The following is a 21,970-nucleotide window of genomic DNA, read 5'->3' on the forward strand; positions in this document are numbered from 1 at the left end:
TAACTTGCCCACATTCCATGCACCATTATGATAAAAATTTGACACTCGAATCATGGAAGATGCAAAGGACAAAAAAGATTAACCAAAGGTTCCTCACCCATCCAACAGTCATGCCAAAAAACTAACTCACCCCTCCCAATCCGCCATTTGATGTGTTGTTTAGTTACCGGGCAGCTAGCTAACATCCGTTTCCAAGTTTGGGAATCATGGAGTTTGAGTTGAATCTGTCTAGGAATCCTACCTGCGCAGTATTTGGCTCTCATAAACCGTGTCCATAGGCTAGTACAAGTTTGGAATCTCCACCACAACTTCATATTAAATGCCTCAAAAACATCGCTTAGGCTCCTTATATCTAGGCCATCTTTAGAGGATGGGAATGTACTGTGTTGCCATGAAGCCTAATGAATTTTCCTTGTATCAGCAGAATCTCCCCATAAAAAACTATTAAACAGTCTGTCAATTTTCTCAATGACACATAATGGAGGTTTAAGAACCTGAAGTAAATAAATAGGTAGAGAAGATAGCACACTCCTTAATAAAGTTATTTGTCCCTTAGGGGAAAGAATCTTATTTTCCCATCTTGAGATTCTCTCCCTTAATTTCATAATCAGATCATCAAAAAAATCACCTTTTTAAGGCCTTTGTAAAGAGGGGCTCCCAAATAAGTAATAGGCAAGCATTTATGAATGAAACTTGTAGCCCGTGCTATTATTTGTCTTCTCGTGGTTACAATGTTTCTGTGGGTAATGAAGTAACTCTTTTGAGTATTAATCCTCTGTCCAGAAACTCTCATGTTCCTGTAAAAATACTTTAATTTTTTGCAAGGAAGATTTAGCTCCGTTAGTAAAAATTACAACATCATCTACAAAAGCCAAATGACTAACTGAGAATGAGTAACCGGCATCATAATAAAGAGAAGGATACTGAGCAAAAAGGGCATTTAGTCCCCTTGACAAATATTCTACTGCCAAAATAAATAGTTGAACGGAGATAAAGTCGCCTTGACGAAGTCCCCATTCCGATTTGAAATAGCCAGCTGTCATGCCATTTATTAAAACTGAAAACCAACAATTTGATATACACCGTTGAATCATATCAACCCACTGTGGACAAAATCCTAATCAAGACAGTCATAGGGATCCATCATGTCCAGCTGCAGCACTAAGTTTTTTCCTCTAGCTTTTCAGTCAATTTGTCCAATCAATTCCTGTGCTAACAAAATATTATCACTTATCAATCTTCCAGTCACCAAACCAGTTTGGTTCTCTGTAATAATGGAAGGCAATAACTTGGCTAGCTAGTTTGCTAACAACTTTGTAATGATTTTGTTAAGCACATTACATAGACTAATAGGCCGAAAATACTCCAAGCAGAGGCATTGCTTTTCTTCGATAAAAGGACAAGAGTGGTGGAAGTAATCCCACGAGGTAGGTACGTCCCTTGGAAGAAATCCAAAACTGCAGCAATGAGATCATTAGCAAGAATATCCCAGCAGTGCTGGAAAAAAAATGATGAAAAGCCATCAGGCTCAGCAATGCTATCCTTGTCTATCGCAAAGACAGCTTCTTTAACTTCCTGTATCGTTAGGGCTGCACATAAAAAATTATTGTCAGTTGCTGAGACTAAAGTGGAAATAATAGAACTATTAAACCTGGTCAAGTCGCACTGCTCTTTCTTCATGAGGGAGGAGAAAAACTCAACAGTAGAGGCCTTTACTGCTGTCGGATCTTCAACCCACTCACCATCTGATTGTTGGATCTTAAAAATATGGCTTTTAATTCTCTTTTTTTGCACCTGCATGTGGAAGAATTTGGTATTGCGTTCTCCCTCAACAAGCCATTTTATACCTAATTTTTACTACCAAAAAGTCTCCTCAACACTCAAATAATAATTAAACTGTGCATATGACTTATTTAACGCCACCCTATTTTCAAAAGATTGCTCTTGTTGGAAAATTATTTCACATTCCTCAACTCATTTTTCAGCCTCCTTCAAGCAGTGGAATATATCCCTAAATACTACTTTATTCCACCATTTAAGATTATGTTTCAATCTCAGTTGCTTGCCCCAAAAAGCTTTCAATCCCGATCCCTGTATAGCCAGTTTCCAATTTGTAGCAACAATTTTTTTAAACTCATGATGATGGACCCATGCATGCAAGAACCTAAATTAAGAAGGATATTTTTCAACAGTTTGTGAGCAAGAAATCAACAGAGGATAGTGGTTTGAGCCATCCCGATTTAGATGCTGCACCCTTGTAAGTGGAAAACTCGCTACCTAGTGGTGATTATATACCACCCTATCTAATCCTTGGAAATATGAGAATTTGTCCATGTGTAAGGATTACCCCTCAAAACCTCTATCTAACAACCCACAGTCCATTAAAGCTACTGCAAAATCCTCCATAGCTCCTTCATGTGGTTTGGCACCATACAGTCTTTACTCTTTTTGTAAAATGATGTTAAAATCCCCCCCCACCAGCCAAGGTGCATCAATACCTACAGAAACTGCTCTTAAACACTCCCACAGCGGCACCCTCTCTAACTTGCTACATTTATGGCACGTTTGGTATGGGGAATAGCTATGCTATTCCCCTTCTATTCCCGGTCATTTTCTACACCTTCGTTTGGTTACAAATTGGAACACGGAATACGGGTGCCGCAGGAATAAAAATTCCATAAGGCTGGCTTTTAGCCAGCTTTATCTATTCCCTCCCCCTCCCCCCGTAATATCTATTCCATGTCTCATGGAATAGCTGTCAAACATGTAATGACTAAAATGCCCTTACCAAACTTACAAAATTACAATTTGATCCATATAAAAGATTTTTTTCTCTTTCTCTTCCTCCTTTCCCTCTTTCTCTCAACCGTTCTTCCCTTCTTCTTTCTCTCCGCCACTCTTCCACTGTTTGGGTTCTGACAATAGCACCGCCTCTCTCGTCCAACTTTCAAGTTACGTTGGTCTCTTCCATAGTCCAGGTACTTAGTTATTGTGCTTTTATTTTCTGTTGATTGGTTGTGATTTGGTTTTGCTGTGAAACTATTTTGGATTTGTGTGTTTTCCTGTAAGTGTTTCATGTGTTAAAATCCTTGTTGCTGTTGGGTTTGGCTTTCTGCGTGGATGTTGGGTTAGGGGTGTGAGTCAACGAAACAGGGTTCTGCTGGTTTGCTGCGAATTGAATTGCTGGGATTTGGGTGTGAGTCAACGACACAGGATTCTGCTGGTTTGCTGCGAATTGAATTGCTGGGATTTGGGTGTGAGTAGCTGTTTGGTGGTGTTGACACCTGAGGTTTCACTATAGAATTATAATAGATGTTAAATCACTTGAAAGCAGCAAATAACAACTTGAACAATAATAAATTGTATACATTTTTTTTAAATGACCTGTAATAGTTATTATTTTTATCTGTTAATGACTTGTAATAGTTTAGTAAAAATGCTTCTACTTGTTGATCATCTGGGTGTTTTTCATTTTTTTTTTCTTTTGTGTTAAAAGTTTTCTGTATTTGCATGCTGATCGTATGAGTATTTTTTATTTTGGTTTGTGAAATTCTTTCTGTTTGCCTTAAGTTTGTTTGGTATTTCCTCCTGTGTTGGTTGTGAACAATACCTGTTTCTCCCTGACTTGGACAATGGCAGCTTCCTGTTTGTTGTTTTGTCATTATTTTTGGGGTTCAATTGGGAAGCCGTGACAGTCAAATTTGAGATTGGTACTGGAAATTTTTAACAAATTTCGTCTGCATTGCACCTTTATAAAATTTTGATTAGTTGGGTTTAGTCTTGAGTTGTTAAAATCTTTGAAGCAGTTCTTCTGTATTTGAATGTTGAATAGACCTTTACACATTTAAGAAACTTAATTTCAGAATAAAGAATTTAGTGCGAAAATGGACTAGTTTTATCAGTTAAAATGCAAATTTGTAATTATTCCTTATCCTTTATCTTAAATTCTGTTTTCTTATATCAACTTCAAAAATTTCGTATGTCTTTTATCATTTTCCTGACTCAATTCTAGATGCTGGGACATGAAGCAGCAAATAATTGGTACAGTGCTTTAGCAAAATGTTAGCCTCAATAATCTAAAGAACCTATCTGATGAACTAGACTGTTGGTTAATTGTTCACACCAAGATGATTAATGACAGACCAAATGTTTTCCTTAACTCATACTTAATGTGTATGCATATGTACTAATCTGAAAACATTGAATCTTTGATAGGAAAAATGAGTTGGAAGGCCTTTTTTTTTTTTCCAACATCACATGGAACGGTACTATTGCATTTGCATATCTTTTTGTGTGAAAAACGTTCTGTTAAGCTGGCCTTGTTGATGAGTTGGGTTTGGGGACTTTGGGTGAGACTTGCTTTTTAGGCTTTTACCTTATTTCTTATAGCTGTGGGGAGGAAGCTTTTCTTTGGCTTTTTATGGAAACATGTTATTAAGACTTTGCTTAATACAGTTTACTCTTTTCAGATCTGTCTATGGGTTAAGAATCTTACTTTCCCTATTTTATTTATCTATTTATTTCTTACCTTTTCTTACCAACACCACTTATTATTTTTTGGAAAGATAAAGACCTACTTATTATTAAGATGAACAATTTTATCAATTAATCAATATATTGTTGATTAAATGTTGAATTTCAATCTTCCAATAATTTCTTTAGAATATATAAATTAATAAAATGGGTGTACGAATTGAATATGAAAGATACATATATACATTTCTATTCCTTTTAAATAAATTTTGTTCCTTTATACTTATTTGCTGCTTGAAAAGGCATTCTAAGTCAATATTTTTCATTTAAAAGCTTGACAATGAAGGGCTTTCAAAATATGACAGGCTGATAGCGTGTATCCAGATATACACATCATATGAAATTTTAATAAGTTAAAATAATTAAAATACATTATTTTATTTGAAAAAGAATAATTTATTTTAATAAAATAAATCCTCATTCACATTTAATTCCCATTCACATTTCACAACTAAATTTGAATAAAATAATTTTATTTTATTTGAAAAATAAAATAAACTTAATTTCAAATAAAATAATTTCTTAGTGCTATTCCTTAGAAGACTTAATTGCAAACTTTTTCAAACAAAGGAAAAAATACGTCTACACAATTATAAGTTTATTAGGCTTTTGAGGGGTGTAGGTGTTTTAATGCCCGCATAAAAATTATTTTATTAAGCTTATTTTATGTGGTATGTACATTGTTAATGGTAAATGAGATGTGTAAGAAGCTTAAAACTCAACTATAAGTTCAAGTCCATGTTTGACGAAATTAACTAGATATTTTCAACCCGTATATTGTATACAATATAAAGTTAAATTCATTTCATAATACAACTATAAAAACAAAGCAAGCAAGGTTCAACACCCATATTTTTAATTTTCCTTCTAATAAAAGTTCAATATATAGATAGCATTAAATCATTGAATCTTACCTTCTTCCTCTTTACTCACCCGTATAAAAGATAAGAATCAAAAGTCAAAATAAGGATGTGTTTGGTGTTAGTTTTGTTTTGAATTTTTTGTTTTTGTTTTCACTCTTCTTAGAACTAACTTCTTTATCGTTATGGGGCAAGTGAATAGTACTTTCACACTTCATCATTGTCAATCTTTTAATTTTACACGTTTTTATTGCCATATGGCTTTAATATGTTATCTACATAATAAAATAGATTAGAATATTTATTTTTTGCAGTTATGGTTCGTTTGTGTTTGAGAAGAGATGCTGAACGACGAAAAAGGCTACTAGCTATGTTTAAATTTTATATGGAGATTTGTCGTGCTGTTAGTTCATTCTTGACTTTATTGTCAGCAGCGTCAACTTTATGTACTTATAGGCCAAGAGTAAGATCTTATACATTAGATTTTGCTGCAAATCGAGAATATGTGAGGCGACTTGTGTATGATAATGATATTTCATGTATTTCACAAATTAGGATGAATAGAGAAGCCTTTTTTAAATTATGTGAAATGTTAGAAAGTATTGGAGGGTTGAAGTCAACAAAGAATATACTTGTAGATGAGCAAGTAGCAATATTCTTACATATTATTGCTCATCATGTTAAGAATCGAGTAATTAGTTTAAATTTTAGAAGGTCGGGTGAGTCAATTAGTCGGCACTTTCATAATGTTTTAAATGCAGTCCTGAAATTGCAAGAACATTTGTTTAGAAAACCTGAGCCCATTCCAACAAACTCAACAGACAATCGGTGGAAGTGGTTTAAGGTAGATTATTGATCTTATAACTTTTTGTAACTATATATATACAAGACATTAATAGGTTTACTTATTAGTAATTCATTACATCCGATTTGTAGAATTGTTTAGGTGCTCTAGATGGGACATACATCAGAGTTAAGGTGCCAAGTGCAGATAAACCTAGATATCGCACTCGTAAAGGGGATATTGCAACAAATATGTTAGGTGTATGTACACCTGACATGCAATTTGTCTTTGTTCTTCCTGGTTGGGAAGGGTCTGTAGCTGATAGCAGAGTTCTTCGAGATGCACTAAGGAGAAGAAATGGACTTAAAGTGCCTCATGGTAAGCTTTCCTATGATAATGGAAAGGTATTTCAAATTATGTACTATATGATTATTCAATTTAAATAAGAAAATAACTTATTTAGTTTGTTTTATATAGGTTGTTACTATCTAGTTGATGCAGGCTATACAAATTGTGAGGGTTTTCTTGCACCTTTTAGGGGTCAACGATATCATTTAAATGAATGGCGTCAAGGCCATGAACCAAGCAGTCCTGAAGAATTTTTTAATATGAAACATGCTGCTGCTCGCAATGTTATAGAAAGATGTTTTGGATTATTAAAAATGAGGTGGGGTATCCTTAGGAGTCCATCATTTTATCCGATTAGGATACATAATCGGATTATTATAGCTTGTTGTTTGCTTCATAATTTCATTAGGAGGGAGATGAGTTTTGACCCTATTGAAGTGGATTTAGGAGAATATGTTGAAACCAACACAGCAGTTGATGAGGATTTTATAAGTACTATTGATCCTACTGATGTTTGGGGTAATTTCAGAATGGAATTAGCAAATCAGATGTTCAATGAATGGCAAGCATCTAGGCAAAATGATGATTGACATTTGTTAGGCATATTGATACTGAATGACTGTTGCTGGGTTTCTTTCCTCAGTTAAATTCAAGTTGTACTTTTTTTTAATTTGTTTTTAATGTCTTATTATTTTATCAATTGTTGTTGTTAATTGTGTTGTTTATATTGTACTTTTTATCATGTGAATAAAGTTTGACCAATTTTAATATATTATTGGATATATGTCTTTATTTTTAATTTTTTTTGCATTCTAATAATATTTTTTATAATTAAATATTTGGTGTATGGTAGAAAACAATGTCCACATCTTCAGCACTAGCTTCTCAAAGTTCAAAGGGAACCAAAAGAAAATGGAATTTTCATGAAGATGTTGCACTTGTTACAGCTTTGATTGATTTGCACAATATAGGAAAATACAATGCAGACACTGGGTTTAGAGGGGGTTATTTAATAGAACTTGAAAATATGCTTGCAACAAAATTACCAGATGCAAACTTGAAGGCGAAGCCCCACATAGAGTCTAGAATAAAGACTTTGAAAAAAGAATGGGCTATTATATATGATATGGTGCAAGGGACACATACTAGTGGATTTGGGTGGGATGATCAAAGGAACATGGTTGTTGCTGATGATTCAGTGTGGGAAGCTTACATACAGGTACGTTTTTTAGTTTGGGTTATTTAATTATTTTCATATTAGTTTCTTACTAATAATATAACTAATAGTCTTTTTTTTTTTTTTGTTATTAGAGTCATAAGGAGGCTGCCCCTTTTAGAAGAAAGAGTTTTCCCTTCTTCAATGAGCTAAGTATAATTTATGCAAGAGATCGTGCAACAGGGAAAGATGCACAAACTGCAGCAGATATCCTTGAAGAAATGCAAGACTGTAATGATACAATCAATGAGGAAATTGAAGGTGAAAACCTAGCTGGATATAATTTTGAGGATGAGGATTTTTCCAATATTCAACCTCAAACTTCAGCTCCCAGAAGTGACACAACTTCAACAAGGAAGAGGAAAAGACTAAATGAGACGGGTGATCCCATCACATCTGAATCAATTATTGCTGCTGCAACGATATTGGGTGAAAACATAAAAGAGGCTGGAATTGAGTTTAGCAGAAGTGTTGGGGCAGAGGTGAACATCCAACAAAAAGCTCAAGAGTTGGATGGGATTTTAAGTCAAGTAGAGGGATTGACAGCGATGGAAAGGGTTTTAGCTTCAATTAAACTTCCAGAATCTCCAACTCTTATGTTTGTGTTTTTTAGTATTGATCCTGATCGAAGACTTGAATGGCTGAGGACATTTCTTGCTGACCGTTGAGCTTGGATGAATCTAAAACTTTTTGTAAAGGTAAGTTCCAGAGATTGTAACTTTTGGGCACTTGTGCTTGATGTTGATATTAATTATGAGGTTCATTAACAAGTCAAAATCCTTTTGAATTGACAGTTATGTTAGTAGTTGTATAAGGGTGATATTATTGTAGCGACTTTATTTACTTTATGCATGTTGTAAGTTAGTGTAATAGGATGAATATTCATCCATTAATTTCAAGGTCAGTGTATTTTTCTAAACTAGACATGATTTGTAGATTATATGTACTAATATTTTCATCTAAAAGGCATTTAGTATTACAAGGCTCTTTTAATATTTATAGCATCTCCATGCTAATATGCTTTAGTTAAAATGGTAAATTGTCATTTTCTTGCCAGATATGGAATGCAAATAATAAATTGAAAGACACGGTATTTCTCTATTTGCCATTTATGTTTCCGCAGCACCAAATGTTGGGTTCAAAAAAATGATTTTCTTCTTTTTTTAAAAGGGTTTATGAATTTGCATTTAATCTATCAAAAGACATAATTTACAATTTTTTTTAGAAAAAAATGATTCATAATATATGAAAATGATTCATAATATATGAAGAATTGGCTTAAAAAAAATCTATACACAAATTTAATTGATTATGATAGATAAAATATAATATAATTATCTATTTATAAAAATATGTGATTAAATTATAATTATTTTTAGTAATTAGGGAAAAATATAATTATGATGGATAATTATCTTTTGGGATAAATGTGTATTTAAATGATAATAGGGATAATTTTATTTTTTTATGAAAATAATTGTTAATATGGTCAAGGGTATTTTTGTCTTTTTATCACCTATTCCTTTCTTATTCCAATCTTATTTCTACCAACCAAACACTGTGATAAGTCATAATAGCAATTCCTGCTCTATTCCATTCACAATACCGAACAAAATAATAACTATTCTATTTTATTCCCACTTTATTCTATTCCCACAGAATAGCAATTCTATTCTATTCCTACCTATTCCGCGAACCAAACATGCAGTTAGCATAGACAAATGTGGCAAAAAATGGAGAAGCTATCCATGGCTAAGACAACCGCACATGTAAACATTGGACATGATGAAATAGTATTTCACAAGGCACATCATAAGAGTAAAACACCCATATCTATTGGGAGCAGTTAACATCTTTTTCAAATCCCAATCTCCTGTGAAAATAATCTGCTCTTTCAGCATCAACTATAAGCTCCAAAATGATTCAAAATTTTGATTTTATGCATAAGTAATAATTTTTTTTATTCTTCTCAAAGTTGGCTTACCTGAGATGCCCTTCACATTCCACAACATCGAGTTTATCATGATCGATTTCTGGCAACAACGCTTACAGAGATGGAGTCATCATCTGCAACCCCATCATTCTCCCCCATATCCACTGCATCCTCAGAGGTAATACTGATAACTCTCCCAAGTGCTACTGCAATGTCTGAATGGTGCATGCGCCTGACTAATGGGTGAACTGCCAAGTCCGAGTTGGTTCTTGAACAGAAGAAACGACACTTAATTATTTATTATACATGCACTTACCCGAGGCCTACTCCAAGTTATGCGGTATATCATCATAGCCTTCCATCCTTTCAAGTGAGCATGCCACTGTTGAAGTAACCCGATTCTATCTAGTAAAGCTCCTGGTTTGACTTGCACCTTGTTTAACTATTAGGCTGTGTTCTCCACTTCCTTCAACCATGTCTACTAACACATTCTGGCCCCCCGACCTACTCTCTGGCTTTTACTGGCTATCCACATGCAATAAAGTTGCTGCCCGTATTGATGGTTCCGTAAAATAATTTTTAACCTTCTCACCTGCACTTGCTTGCATAAATTCCTGCACCGATGTCCCATCACCCTCTGTAAACGCAGTTAAATCCATTTCCCTCACACTTGTGACTTTACATGTTTGGTCCCGCTGACCATGCATATAGAAGGAAGGACGTGTGATAGACCGTCCTGCTGCTGGTGCTGTCACAATAGGTAAAGGCTCTCGGTCAAAGGCACTCTCTGGAAACTGCGTGCCCTCTCCATGCAGACTAGATTCTGCTACACGGCTAGTCGGCTTTTGTTGACTTTTTTTCTTTTTGTTATTTCGATCAGTTACCTTACTCTCACGCTCCATTTTGCATTGTGCATGGCTTTCATTATTTGCCTCACGTTTTGCAGTTTTCACTCTCTTTCCTACATGCAAAAAATCATGATTCCGTCTCCCTCCAATAGGTTCTATTAACCTCGTATCGCCTACCGACGCAGTCAACTCCATCACCCTTGTTCCTCCACATTGCCCAGCTTAGACCAGCGTACCATGTACTAGGAGAGGGTCTTGGGAAGTACCCTCCATGGTAATTGGCTCCTTCTGGTTTTGATCTACAACATCATCAGTGTTTGCATGAGGGGATTTAGGACCCATCGATGCATCAAATCCCTTCTTCCTCTCTCCTGTGCTATTTTTAGACAAACTTCTTTCCCCATGTACGTGAACAGTTTCCTTTATAGCCCCCTCCACTGCAGTTGGCTTTGCAACTTCTGTCTCCGGTTACTCTTCAGTACCATTCAAGGCCTTATCTCTCATCTTCCAACCACCATCCATCTTGTTTATCTCCACTGCCTCACCGTTTCTGCTTTTTTCTTCCTCAATCGGCTCACTCGAAAAATTTTTTCTACCCATGGGATCACTATTCACACACTCTGTTTGCCTCTGTTTTTCCATCTGATTTTATGTCACTTCTTCCTTTTCTGAAATCACATGAAATCTGTTCGAAACTGGAACTCCAGCATCATCAAAATCCTTGTTTGACCTGATTTCTCTACCCTGCCCGTCCTTAACTCCACTGATACCTATTCTGCCCACTACTTACCATTGCTGATTCGGTTTCACTAGTTCCTTCGGGCACAGGATTTTTTCTTTTTCCAGATTTTTTTCTTTTTGTAAAATTTTTCTACTACCTCCAGCCAACCCTGCGGTATTCTCCACATCCTCAGTTTGATCTGATGGTGCTCCGGCTTACTTACCCTTACCCTTGGTCTGAGGATTACCATATCCCGATTGTTTCAATTTATTCCCTAACACGATACACTCATTTTCTTTGTGACCCACATGACAGTAGTAACCACAATAATCCGGCATCTGTGCAAACTCCACTTTCTGAGAGTAACCACCCCTAACGGCTCCTATCTTTCTATTCCTAATCATGATCCAAACTTCCTTTACAGGTGACTTTCTACAATCATATTCCACACAAACCCATGCAACACTCGGACAGGATCCATTTACCGTAGCCTCATCGACATACAAAGGCTTTCCCACTGTCTTGGCTATCAATACTAAAGTAGATTTTTCATACAAATGTAATTTAAGGTTTGGGAATGAGATCCACACAGGAACCAAAGCCAATTCTTTTTTCGCTTCAAAATCTGGGGTCTACTAGAAAACTCTCATTTTCTGGTTGACAATAAACCACTGTTGCTTAACCCATATATGATTAAAATCCTATTCGTTAGACAGATGGATCAAAATGTGTTTGTAATCCATCCAACGAATCTCATAAGCGCTCGACAAACCTATTCCTCTGAACGCCTGACGTATGTTTTGCAGTTTGGGCATGCGATTAAACTTTCCCATGAGGGAATGAGAGAAAGGATGAGCCAAGATCTGGATCTCATCCTCATAGAAAGTGGCGGCTGGTTTGTCCTTATACACGCTCAGATCTTTTGAGGGAGGGATCACAGGAGGTTTTTCTCCTGCCGTAACAGTCAAGAATGACTTCTTAAGGGCTCGGGGAGATGGCGGTTGTAGATTTTTTGCCATAATGGCTTGCGGATGTTTATGGTGGAGTGGCGGCTGGTTGGTGTTTGGTGTTGTATGGCTAGGTGCTGACCAGCAAGATGGTGCTGAAGGGGTCCGGTGATTGACCGGCAACCATCCCGTGAGGGTGGTGAATGGGCAAAAAATGGGAAAAGTTGAGAGCATTTTCCATTTGTTATCCAGTTTATATTTAATTTCTATATGGTTCTACTCATCAAACACATCAACACTTCAATTTCCAAATCAAACTATTACTTATAGACTGATTACTCCCAATACTTGACTTAATCTCATACGTGTATATATATGTATATATGTATGTATGTATGTATGCATGCATGCATGTATGTATGGGAAGCGCAATAGACCTTAGTGTTGTGCAACACCTAGTTTATTTATCACATATTTACAGACAACAAGTCCTATGGCTGGGAGAACCAAGAATAAGCATAACAAACATGCCACCATGTGGCTCACAATAAAGCGCACAAACACATCAAAACATCTTTAATGATTGAACATTTTCGAAGGGGCTTGATTCCTATTTTTAAATCATATTTAGATATGTACATACATATAGCTTTAAAAAAAACCTTTTATGAAAAGCAAAGCATCTATCAACAAAGATAGCATTCAATTTCAAATAATGGCCTAGGCATTCAATTTCAAACATTGCAATTATGCATCTCATAGCATCATTATGCATATATTCTTATATATACATATATTCCAAAGTATAGTTTTCGAACTAAAGCCCCACTCATAGTGACAATAGACACTTCTAAAGCAACCAAATTGAATTCTCTTTGCCTCTTATGAATCTCTAGCATAATAGCTTTAATCAACTTAACCAACAATGTCGCTTAGCAATAGGACTTTGCCCCCTAATAATCTAGAAGTGGTTCAACATAGACAATAAGCTATGTACACAATTCTTTATTCTTCCTATTCAAATTTCAACTCAATAGTAACCTTTAAACCTTAGCTTAATCTAAATGGTTTGAAAGTCCCAAGTTTCCTACACTTTCAACGAATAGCTTTACACTACAATTTATACCTAACATTCATGGATCAAATCTTTTACCTTAGTGGCTTAGCTTCTAACTATTCAATAGTTAACATCAATGCCTAATAAATCATCCATAAACCTAGCATTAAACTCGAGCTTAAGCTTAACAACATATGCCCATACGTTATTTCCAGCAAGACATATATCCCAATAAATATTTAAGACATGCTAGATTTCCAGCCTTGAATCATGCTATATAAAACTCTAAATTACTAACCCAATATCATGCTTAATCTTGATAATTTATTTTCTAAGCACAATTCACCATTTCAACAATATAATTCAATTGTCCATTACCTCAAGGAATCAAGGTAACTTGGTATCAAATCAAAATTCCCAACTTTCCAAATGGCAGTGAGCTACTAACACAAAAATATAAATTTAAACTAATTAATTTGATTCGAAACAACCCGAAAGAAATGCTTTCTTTAAACTCACTTATTATTGTTCCAACAAGTTTCAATTACCTTGCAAATATTAAAGGAATTTGCCCTTCCATATGTATGCATAAAATTCTTTTGGAAGATGACCACAAAGCCACCATTGAACATCAAAAAAGGCTCAATCCCATCATGTAAAAAGTGGTCAAGAAAGAAATCATTAAGTAGCTGGACGCTAGAATTATTTATCCAATCTCTGATAGTACTATGGTAAGTTTAGTCTAATGTGTACCAAAGAAAGGCGGAATAACTATAATCTCCAATGACAATAATGAGCTGATTCTTATGAGAACAGTGACTGAGTGGATAGTTTGAATGGATTGTCGCAAACTTAACAAAGCTACAAGGAAGGATCACTTTCTTCTTCCTTCATTGATCAAATGCTGGATCGATTGGGTGGTAAGGAATATTATTGTTTCCTAGATGGCTATTCTAGGTATAATCAAATTACCATTGCTCTTGGAGATCAAGAGAAAATTACATTCACATGTCCCTTTGGTTGCCTTTAGAAGAATGCCATTTGGATTATGTAATGCCCTAGCCATTGCCAAAGGTGCATGATGGCCATATTCATAGACATGGTGCAGAAATGTTTGGAGGTATTCATGGATGATTTTTCTATCTTTAAAAATACTTTTGATAACTATCTCATGAATCTTGCCAACGTTTTCAAAAGATGTGAGGAAACAAATCTAGTGCTGAATTAGCAAAAATGCTATTTCATGGTAAAAAAAGGCACTGTTCTTGGACACAGAATTTCAAAGAGAGGCATTAAATTAGACAAAGAAAAAATTGAGACAATTGAAAAGCTGCCACATTTAACAAATATCAAAGGTATAAGAAGTTTTATTGGCCATATTGGTTTTTATAGAAGATTTATCAAGGACTTTTTAAAGATTTCGAAACCACTTTGCAATCTTTTGGAAAAAGATTTGTCATTTAAATTTGATAATGATTGCCTTGAGGCATTTAATGAATTGCATAAAAGATTGATTACTGCACCTATCATCATAAGTCCAAACTGGAATCTCCTTTTTAAGCTCATGTGTGATGCGAGTGACTATATGGTGGGTGCTATGTTGGGTGAAAGGAAAGAAAATTTTTCATTCAATTTATTATGCTAGTAAAACTTTGAATGAGGCACAAAATAACTACATAACAATGGAAAAGGAGCTTTTAACTTTAGTATTTGCTTTTGACAAATTTCGCTCCTATTTAGTTGGGAAAAATGTGATAGGTTATACAGACCATTCAATAGTCAAGAAGTTGATTGCTAATAAGGATTCTAGCCAAGACTGATAAGATGGATTCTTCTGCTACACGAGTTCAATTTGGCGATTTGTGGTACAAAAGGAATAGAGAATCAAGTAGCGGACCATCTATCCAAATTAGAGAAGGAAACTTCAAGTGTAGACTCAACCTCAATCAAGGAAAGTTTTCCTAATGAACAACTTCTTCAAATTAGTAAAAAATCTCCTCCTTTTTATGCTGATTTTGTGAATTACCTGAAAAGTAATATGTTTCTTCCTAATTTAAATCATCATCAGGAAAAGAAATTTTTGCATGATGTTAAATATTATGTTTGGGATGAACCTTTCCTTTTAAGCATTACAAAGACCAGATTTTTAGAAAATGAGTCCCAAAGGAAGAATTCCAAAGCATAATTGAGCATTGCCATTCCTCTGATTATGGAAGGCAAATTAGAGGAAATAGAATTGCTGCTCAAGTTCTTCAATCAAGTTTGTATTGGCCTACATTGTTTAAAGATGCTAAGAATTTTATTTTACACCATGAAATGTGTCAAAAAGTTGGTAATATATCAAAGAGACGAGAGATGCCTCTTAACACCATTCTTAAAGTAGAGATCTTCGATGTATGGGTTATTGACTAAATGGGTCCCTTCATACCTTTGTACAATAATAAATACATCCTAGTTGTAGTGGATTATGTTTCCAAATGGGTTGAAGTGAGCAGCTCTTCCTACCAATGACTCCAAGGTAGTGATGAATTTCATGAAGAAAAATACCTTTACTTGATTTGGCATTCCAAGAGAAATCATATGTGAAGAGTGTAGTCACTTTTGCAACAAGTATTTCGATGCACTTTTTACAAAATATGGAGTTAAACACAAAGTTGAAACTACTTACCATACTTAAACAAGTGGCTAAGTGGAGTAATCCAATAGAGAAATTAAGAGGATCTTGTGAAAATTGGTGTGTCCATCAAGGAAAGATTAGGCAAGAAGATTAGATGATGCATTTTGGGCATATCGAATAGCTTGTAAGACTTTAATTGACATGTCTCCATACAAGTTAGTCTTTGGCAAAGCTGGCCATCTCCCGGTAGAGCTCGAGCATAATGCGTATTAGGCTGTTAGGAAACTGAACTTTGATATGCAAGCGACTGATGAGAAAGGCTTTTGCAATTGAACGAACTTGATGAATTCTGACTTCAAGCCTATGAGAATGCCAAACTTTACAAGCAGAAAACAAAATAATGGCATAATAAGAAAATAGTGGAACGTCACGTCACACCTAGTAAACATGTGTTACTATATAATTCTCGCTTGAAATTGTTTCCGGAAAAGCTTAAATCTAAGTGGTCTAGGCCATTTATAGTCACTAAAGCATTTCCACATGGCTCAATAGAAGCAGTGGCAAACAATGGTTGAACATTCAAAGTCAATGGGTAAAGGTTAAAGCATTATTGAAGAGGCGAAATTGATCATCAAACATCCTTAATATGTTTTTTGGATGCTATTTAAGGCTGAGATAATCAAGCTAATGGCTATAAAAAAGCACTTATTGGGAGACAACTTAAGCTTTCTAACTTAGTTTATTTATTTTAATCTATTTTCTCTCATGTAGTTATTATACATTAACATCATTTACTAATGTTTTCTTTTCTTTTTGCAGGTTGTGAAAAAAAAGGGAGCAATAGTGTCGTGGCACCAAAAAGGGATGATCGCGACGCCCGAAGATGATGCCCATGTCGAATAAAGATGCATAAGAGCATCGCGGCTATTTAGGACAAGCATGACCCGAAATCATTCTGCATAAGAGCATCATGGCACCTCAGATTTAAATCACGCTAAGGGAATTAAGCCCTGTGACGCTGCAGCACTAAAAAAGTGTGTCGTAGCACCCACTCAATTTTTTATATAAAAAAACCTTAAAGCCCCATTATAAAAACCCATATTTCCCTTCCACTTTTCTTTATTAGCCTCTCATTCACTCTTTCTCTAAAAAAATTTCTCTCCACCTTCTCTCTACAACTCTTTCTTCAAATTCTCACTTAACCAACCTCTACCTTCAACTATTCAACATTTGGTCTTTTGTATTCAAGTAAGTCTATTACTCCTACACTAATGATTTTTGAGATATTGTGCATTGTGATATAATAGATGTGGAATTTTTGCTGCTTGAGTTAATAGTGCCTGGTAACCAAATGTTGAAATATATGTTTGGAGTTTGATTTTCGAAGATTCGTTTAGAGTTTGATTTACTGAATATGGCATCGAAGAGAGCTAGAGCTACTGGTAGTAGTTTTTATGATAGGTTTAGATTTATTTCTGCTTATGATGAAATGAGATATAATGAAGAGGTAGTTTATAAAACCTCAGTGCCTGAGAGGGGATTTGATATTAGTGAAAGTCGATATCTAAATGTTCATGCAATTATTCTTGCTCAGTAGTGGACCACTTTTTGTAAACAACCTATTGCAGTTGTGATGCTTATAATTAGAGAATTTTATGCAAATGTGAAAAAGCATCATAATGGGTCTATTATTGTTCGTGGTAAATTTGTGCCTTTTACTGTTGATGCTATTACTACTTATTTTGAAATTCCTGATGATATGATTGATGAATATTTTATTTTGAAACTGGATTACGAGGAGATAATTAATTACTTGTGTAAGGGTAATGAGGAGTGGAAATTGTTTAAAGGATCGCCTTTGTCCTTTAAGAGCAACAAGCTTCATGGTGTGTGGAAATGTTGGTTCTAGTTTATTGCAACTAGATTGCTTTCAGTTAAATGTGTGAGTGACATCACTAAGGATCGTGCTGTATTGCTTTATTGTATTTTGATTGGTAAAGCAATTAATATTGAACGTTGGATTTACCTTACTATCCTTAGATTTGCTAATACACCTTGTGCAGGTGTCTGGTTTCCCTTTTTGATTACGAAATTGTGTAAGAGTGTCAAGACTCGGTACTCCCCTCGAGCCCTTGACAACCACCGCAGTGTTTCAGTAAACACTCATTACCCGAAATGTCAACCCGAAACCCCGCAAGGCTTAATATCAGTTTCTCATTTCCCTTGTGAGCAACCATTGCCATATATCATGTTTTAAAAGATTTTAAACTGTTTCCAACCTAAAACAAATAAAATAATAAGTTTTCTTCCCACAAGGGTATTTTGGTCATTTTTTTCTAAACTTTTCGAAACCAACTAAAATATAGAATACAAGTACAAAACACATAATTCATGATTAAAAATAAGTTTAAAAGTCTAAAACCTCCATTTAAAACGAAATTATGATTATTTGGATATAATAAGAAAATAAAATAAATATTAAGTAAAATATTCTATTTTCTTATTAAACAATATTTTTAGAATTATACGTAGATAATTTTTGTAACGTAAAAGCAAAATAAATTCATACATACTGTAATACGATAAGTCAGAGTATTTAATTTAATTTACAATAACCAGTGGGCCCCCGAATAACCAAAAGTAAAGAGGACTGTGAACCTACAGTTTAGAGAATGCAAATCCCACACTAGTCCTCAATGAGATCAGCTATCTACAGTCTAATCTGAGCCTGAAATGGATGGAAAGGAAGGTGGTAAGATTATAAAATCCCAGTGAGTAAACAGACATCATCATAAACATCTAGAGTTGAGTACATGGAGATGATAAAATAAATCATCGTAAACTGGGTCACAACATTAAAACACATTTCATTCAAAATACGTAAAGAGGCTTATGAATCTCATAAAAATTAAGCTTGTACCATAAATCCATCATCGAGGACACCTTGGCTGAGGCATTCTACCGAAACCGCCAAGGCTGTTAAAAATTCACATTTCGCATAAAACAATTTTTTTTTTCATTTAAAAGCACAATCGTTCCTTGGCGTTGGCTGAGTTCTCCCTCACGTGGTGGTTTAGCGTGAAGTGAACCCTAAACTTTACCCCAAGAGATACTCTACGCGCCTCTCCGATTGAGGTAAGAATATAATAGGGTTTATCGTGCCCCTTTAAAAGGCTGATCCACAGAAACCCCCTACTGCAGTGATTAATTAATATATAATCTACCATACAATAAAATTCAATAACATGATATGGCAATTTTTGTAATTCGCAGCCTTTTAAGGTACCCAAACAATTCGTATTTCAATACAATTGCCAACCAGCCAATCATGCTGATTTATCATAAGCTAATCAATTTAAACAATCGAATTGCAACAATTAACAGTCTCTGTGTACTCTATTTTTCAACATCATTATTAATTTCAAAACAATTTATAAATTAATTTCATTGAAACACATTTATTCATAAAACATGAAAATTTACCTTTTTAAATCCTTTTTTCCATAGAATTAATGAAATCATCTAAAAATCACCCTAGATAATTAAAATGACAGTAAGTTTACTCACAATGTCTAGAGTGCAGATTTCTAAAGTACTCAAACTATTGGTCCTCGGGTGCAATTTCCTTACCTTTATTGGAGGACTCACCACCTTAACACAGTAAAAAATCAATAAACTCACTACATTGGTACTATATCAAAATTAAACTAATTTAGACTACTAATGCATGATATGGAATGCAAAATGCACGAGTAACCATCTAAATTTCGGTACCGACCAAATTCGTCTTATCACCTGATTAATTACTAACGCGTCCAATTTAATCCCAAGTTACTCCATTTCTTTTCTAATACCTCAATTCACCAAACATTATTCAAATAACAACAATTTCAGCATCAAAACCCTCCCATTTCTTCATGGAAAAATTCGGCCATTACAGTGCACTAACACCGTGATTTTTCCTACTTAATTTTTCTCACCATTATTCATCATTTTCTAAGCCATTTCTCTTGAAATAATAACAATCCATCACCCACACAAATCAAGGAAGATTTGGCCAATCAAGATTCATGGGGAAAATGGATTCTTTTCTTATTGTTTTGCTTCTAAATATGCTAAACTAACTAAAAACACTAACATATCTTAAAATCAATTCAATCCAACATCTTTCTTTCTCCATATCCATTTTGACCAGCCATGAATTCATCATGAAAACATGTAATTTAACCATGAAAAATAAGGAGAAATGCTTAAGGAAAATAGATTTCAAGTTTAAATTGAAAAATCCTACCTTTTTCACTTGTTTTCCTGGATTTTTCACTTTTTCTCTTGAAATTCTCCACCTAGGGTTTGTTCTTCCTTTGTTTCCTTCTTTTCCTTGTTTGGCCGAATATTTGGAGATATAATAGGCTGATTTATGCTGATTTTTAAGCTAAATAATAAAATATTCTAAGTTTGATACTTGTCATTTTCTTATTGGTCCATTTTTAAAACTTTAAAAATTTAAACATTTTATCTCCATCACATATATTTTCTCACTTATCCATAACATAAAAAGTCAATGAATGAATTCTATATGCATGACAAGTGTTAGTGGTGTAAAATTATAATTTTGCCACTAGGGTGACAAAATTACCATTTTACCCCTATGCTTCGAAAAATACCGAGATTACAATTTTCAGTTATCAACCTCAAATCATACTCCAATAAGTCAAATAAGATCAAAATCTTTCAAAAAAATTCCCATTTTGTCATCGAGTGGCAAAATTATCATTTTGCCCCTAGATAGTGAAATTTTCAGTTTGACTCCAAATTTATCCTCGAACTCTAAATCACCATTTTAAATCATTCTTGAACTTTAAAATTTTCAATTTCACCCTAAAATCTCCATTTGATCTAGTTCGAGGCTTAAATCAACTTTATTGTACCTCTAGGTACAATATCGACTTTTGTAAACTTTTCGAGACTCTCCTAGCATGCAAACATGCTATCCATCACATGTATATCATGACAAATATTTTATAAGGTCAGGCTTTACAAAGAGAGCTGGTGTGGAGTGAGGATCCGAGGAAGAGTTACTTTATCCTAGGTGTCCAATTGATGATGGAATAATGGAAAAAATTATGAAATAAGAGTCCTCAACTACTAGAGGCAGTTCATTGACTATGAGACCTCAAGCATCATGTCCTCAGATTTTGTCCATGGTGCAAAGAATGGAGAGACTTGAGACTCGCATGGACCATCATGTGCGGTGATTTAATGCAGTTAAGCAAATGGTGGGAGCTTATGTAGAACATATGGGCATGGATATGGACACTTTTCCTGTGTTGCCTAATGATCTTAACATTACTGCTGGAGTTGATGATGATGATGATGAGGAAGATGTCTAGATAGTTTTTATTTTGTGGCTTCATTGATAGGGGAGTTTTCGTTTTCCTTTTTCTTTGTTGTTCTTTTTTCTTAAACATTGAAGACAATGTCTAGTTTTAAGTTTGGGGGGTGGCTTTAGATTTTTTTATATGCCTTTATTTACTTTTAGTTGTTTGTCTATTTTTATTTTTATTTGCTTATCTTTATTTTAATTGTTTCTTGCTTTACATGTTTAGTTAAGCTTTTATGTTATTATTATTAAAAAAATTTTAAAAAAATTATTAGAGATATTTTGACACCTTGTTTATGATTTGTCCCTATCCTAGGATCATCTTTTGATTATCCTATGATTTTAGCTTTTGGGAAAAATATGGGTATGATTTAAGTTTGTGTTGATATTCTTGTGATAGCTTCATTGTAGAATGTGACTTTCAATAATTTAAGCACTATATTTTTTTACTTAAAATTGTCATGTGATTCAGAAAAGTTTATGTTAATAGAAGTATAGTGAAGTTAAGGATTCTAGAATTTGTTTGATTCTCTCTCAAGACAAAATCTTAGATAGCACTTAAGATAAGAGATGATTTACACTACCAGAAAATCAGACAATTGTGACAAAAAAATTTTTGTAACTATTATGTATTTAAGCAAGCTTATCTTCTGATTTTTATTGTACGTGATAATAGAATTGCCTTAGTTATTTACTCAATATCTTTGTATGGGATGGCAATGAAAT

General features: G+C 34.4%; 2 protein-coding genes across 4 annotated transcripts; one reads left to right on the top strand and one right to left on the bottom strand.

The window, feature by feature from the left end:
- Positions 1-767: 767 nt before the first annotated feature.
- LOC148760720 (uncharacterized) lies at positions 768-1,800 on the bottom strand. Its single transcript, XM_088809672.1, has 2 exons — positions 1,365-1,800; positions 768-1,057 (listed from the first exon to the last, which is right to left on the bottom strand). Exons 1-2 carry the CDS (start codon positions 1,798-1,800, stop codon positions 768-770), a joined length of 726 nt encoding a protein of 241 aa, XP_088665798.1.
- Positions 1,801-2,866: 1,066 nt separating this feature from the next.
- LOC148760721 (uncharacterized) lies at positions 2,867-8,660 on the top strand. 3 transcript variants are annotated; one of them, XM_088810099.1, is made up of 3 exons: positions 2,875-2,978; positions 7,379-7,744; positions 7,837-8,660. In XM_088810099.1, exons 2-3 carry the CDS (start codon positions 7,385-7,387, stop codon positions 8,407-8,409), a joined length of 933 nt encoding a protein of 310 aa, XP_088666225.1. In that variant the 5' UTR covers positions 2,875-2,978; positions 7,379-7,384; the 3' UTR covers positions 8,410-8,660. The 3 variants fall into 3 exon arrangements, 2 of the variants coding, with proteins under 2 accessions (XP_088666225.1, XP_088666224.1); XM_088810098.1 differs by lacking the exon at positions 2,875-2,978 and adding an exon at positions 6,498-6,555; XR_016028453.1 differs by lacking the exons at positions 7,379-7,744; positions 7,837-8,660 and adding an exon at positions 3,133-3,456 and having other exon boundaries at positions 2,867-2,978.
- Positions 8,661-21,970: the final 13,310 nt, after the last annotated feature.

Source organism: Theobroma cacao, chromosome 9 (genome assembly GCF_053813885.1).
Source record: "Theobroma cacao isolate CCN51 chromosome 9, ASM5381388v1, whole genome shotgun sequence".
NCBI classification, from domain to species: domain Eukaryota; kingdom Viridiplantae; phylum Streptophyta; class Magnoliopsida; order Malvales; family Malvaceae; genus Theobroma; species Theobroma cacao.

What these genes read in the sequence shown, in the direction of transcription:
- LOC148760720 (XM_088809672.1), bottom strand. Translation starts at nt 1,800, where the DNA reads ATGCAGGTGCAAAAAAAGAGAATTAAAAGCCATATTTTTAAGATCCAA. An exon ending in AAGCAATGCCTCTGCTTGGA is followed by an intron (nt 1,058 to 1,364) that starts GTATTTTCGGCC and finishes GTTGGTTTTCAG; the next exon opens with TTTTAATAAATGGCATGACA.
- LOC148760721 (XM_088810098.1), top strand. Translation starts at nt 6,535, where the DNA reads ATGGACTTAAAGTGCCTCATG. An exon ending in TGGACTTAAAGTGCCTCATG is followed by an intron (nt 6,556 to 7,378) that starts GTAAGCTTTCCT and finishes GGTGTATGGTAG; the next exon opens with AAAACAATGTCCACATCTTC. An exon ending in TGTGGGAAGCTTACATACAG is followed by an intron (nt 7,745 to 7,836) that starts GTACGTTTTTTA and finishes TTTTGTTATTAG; the next exon opens with AGTCATAAGGAGGCTGCCCC.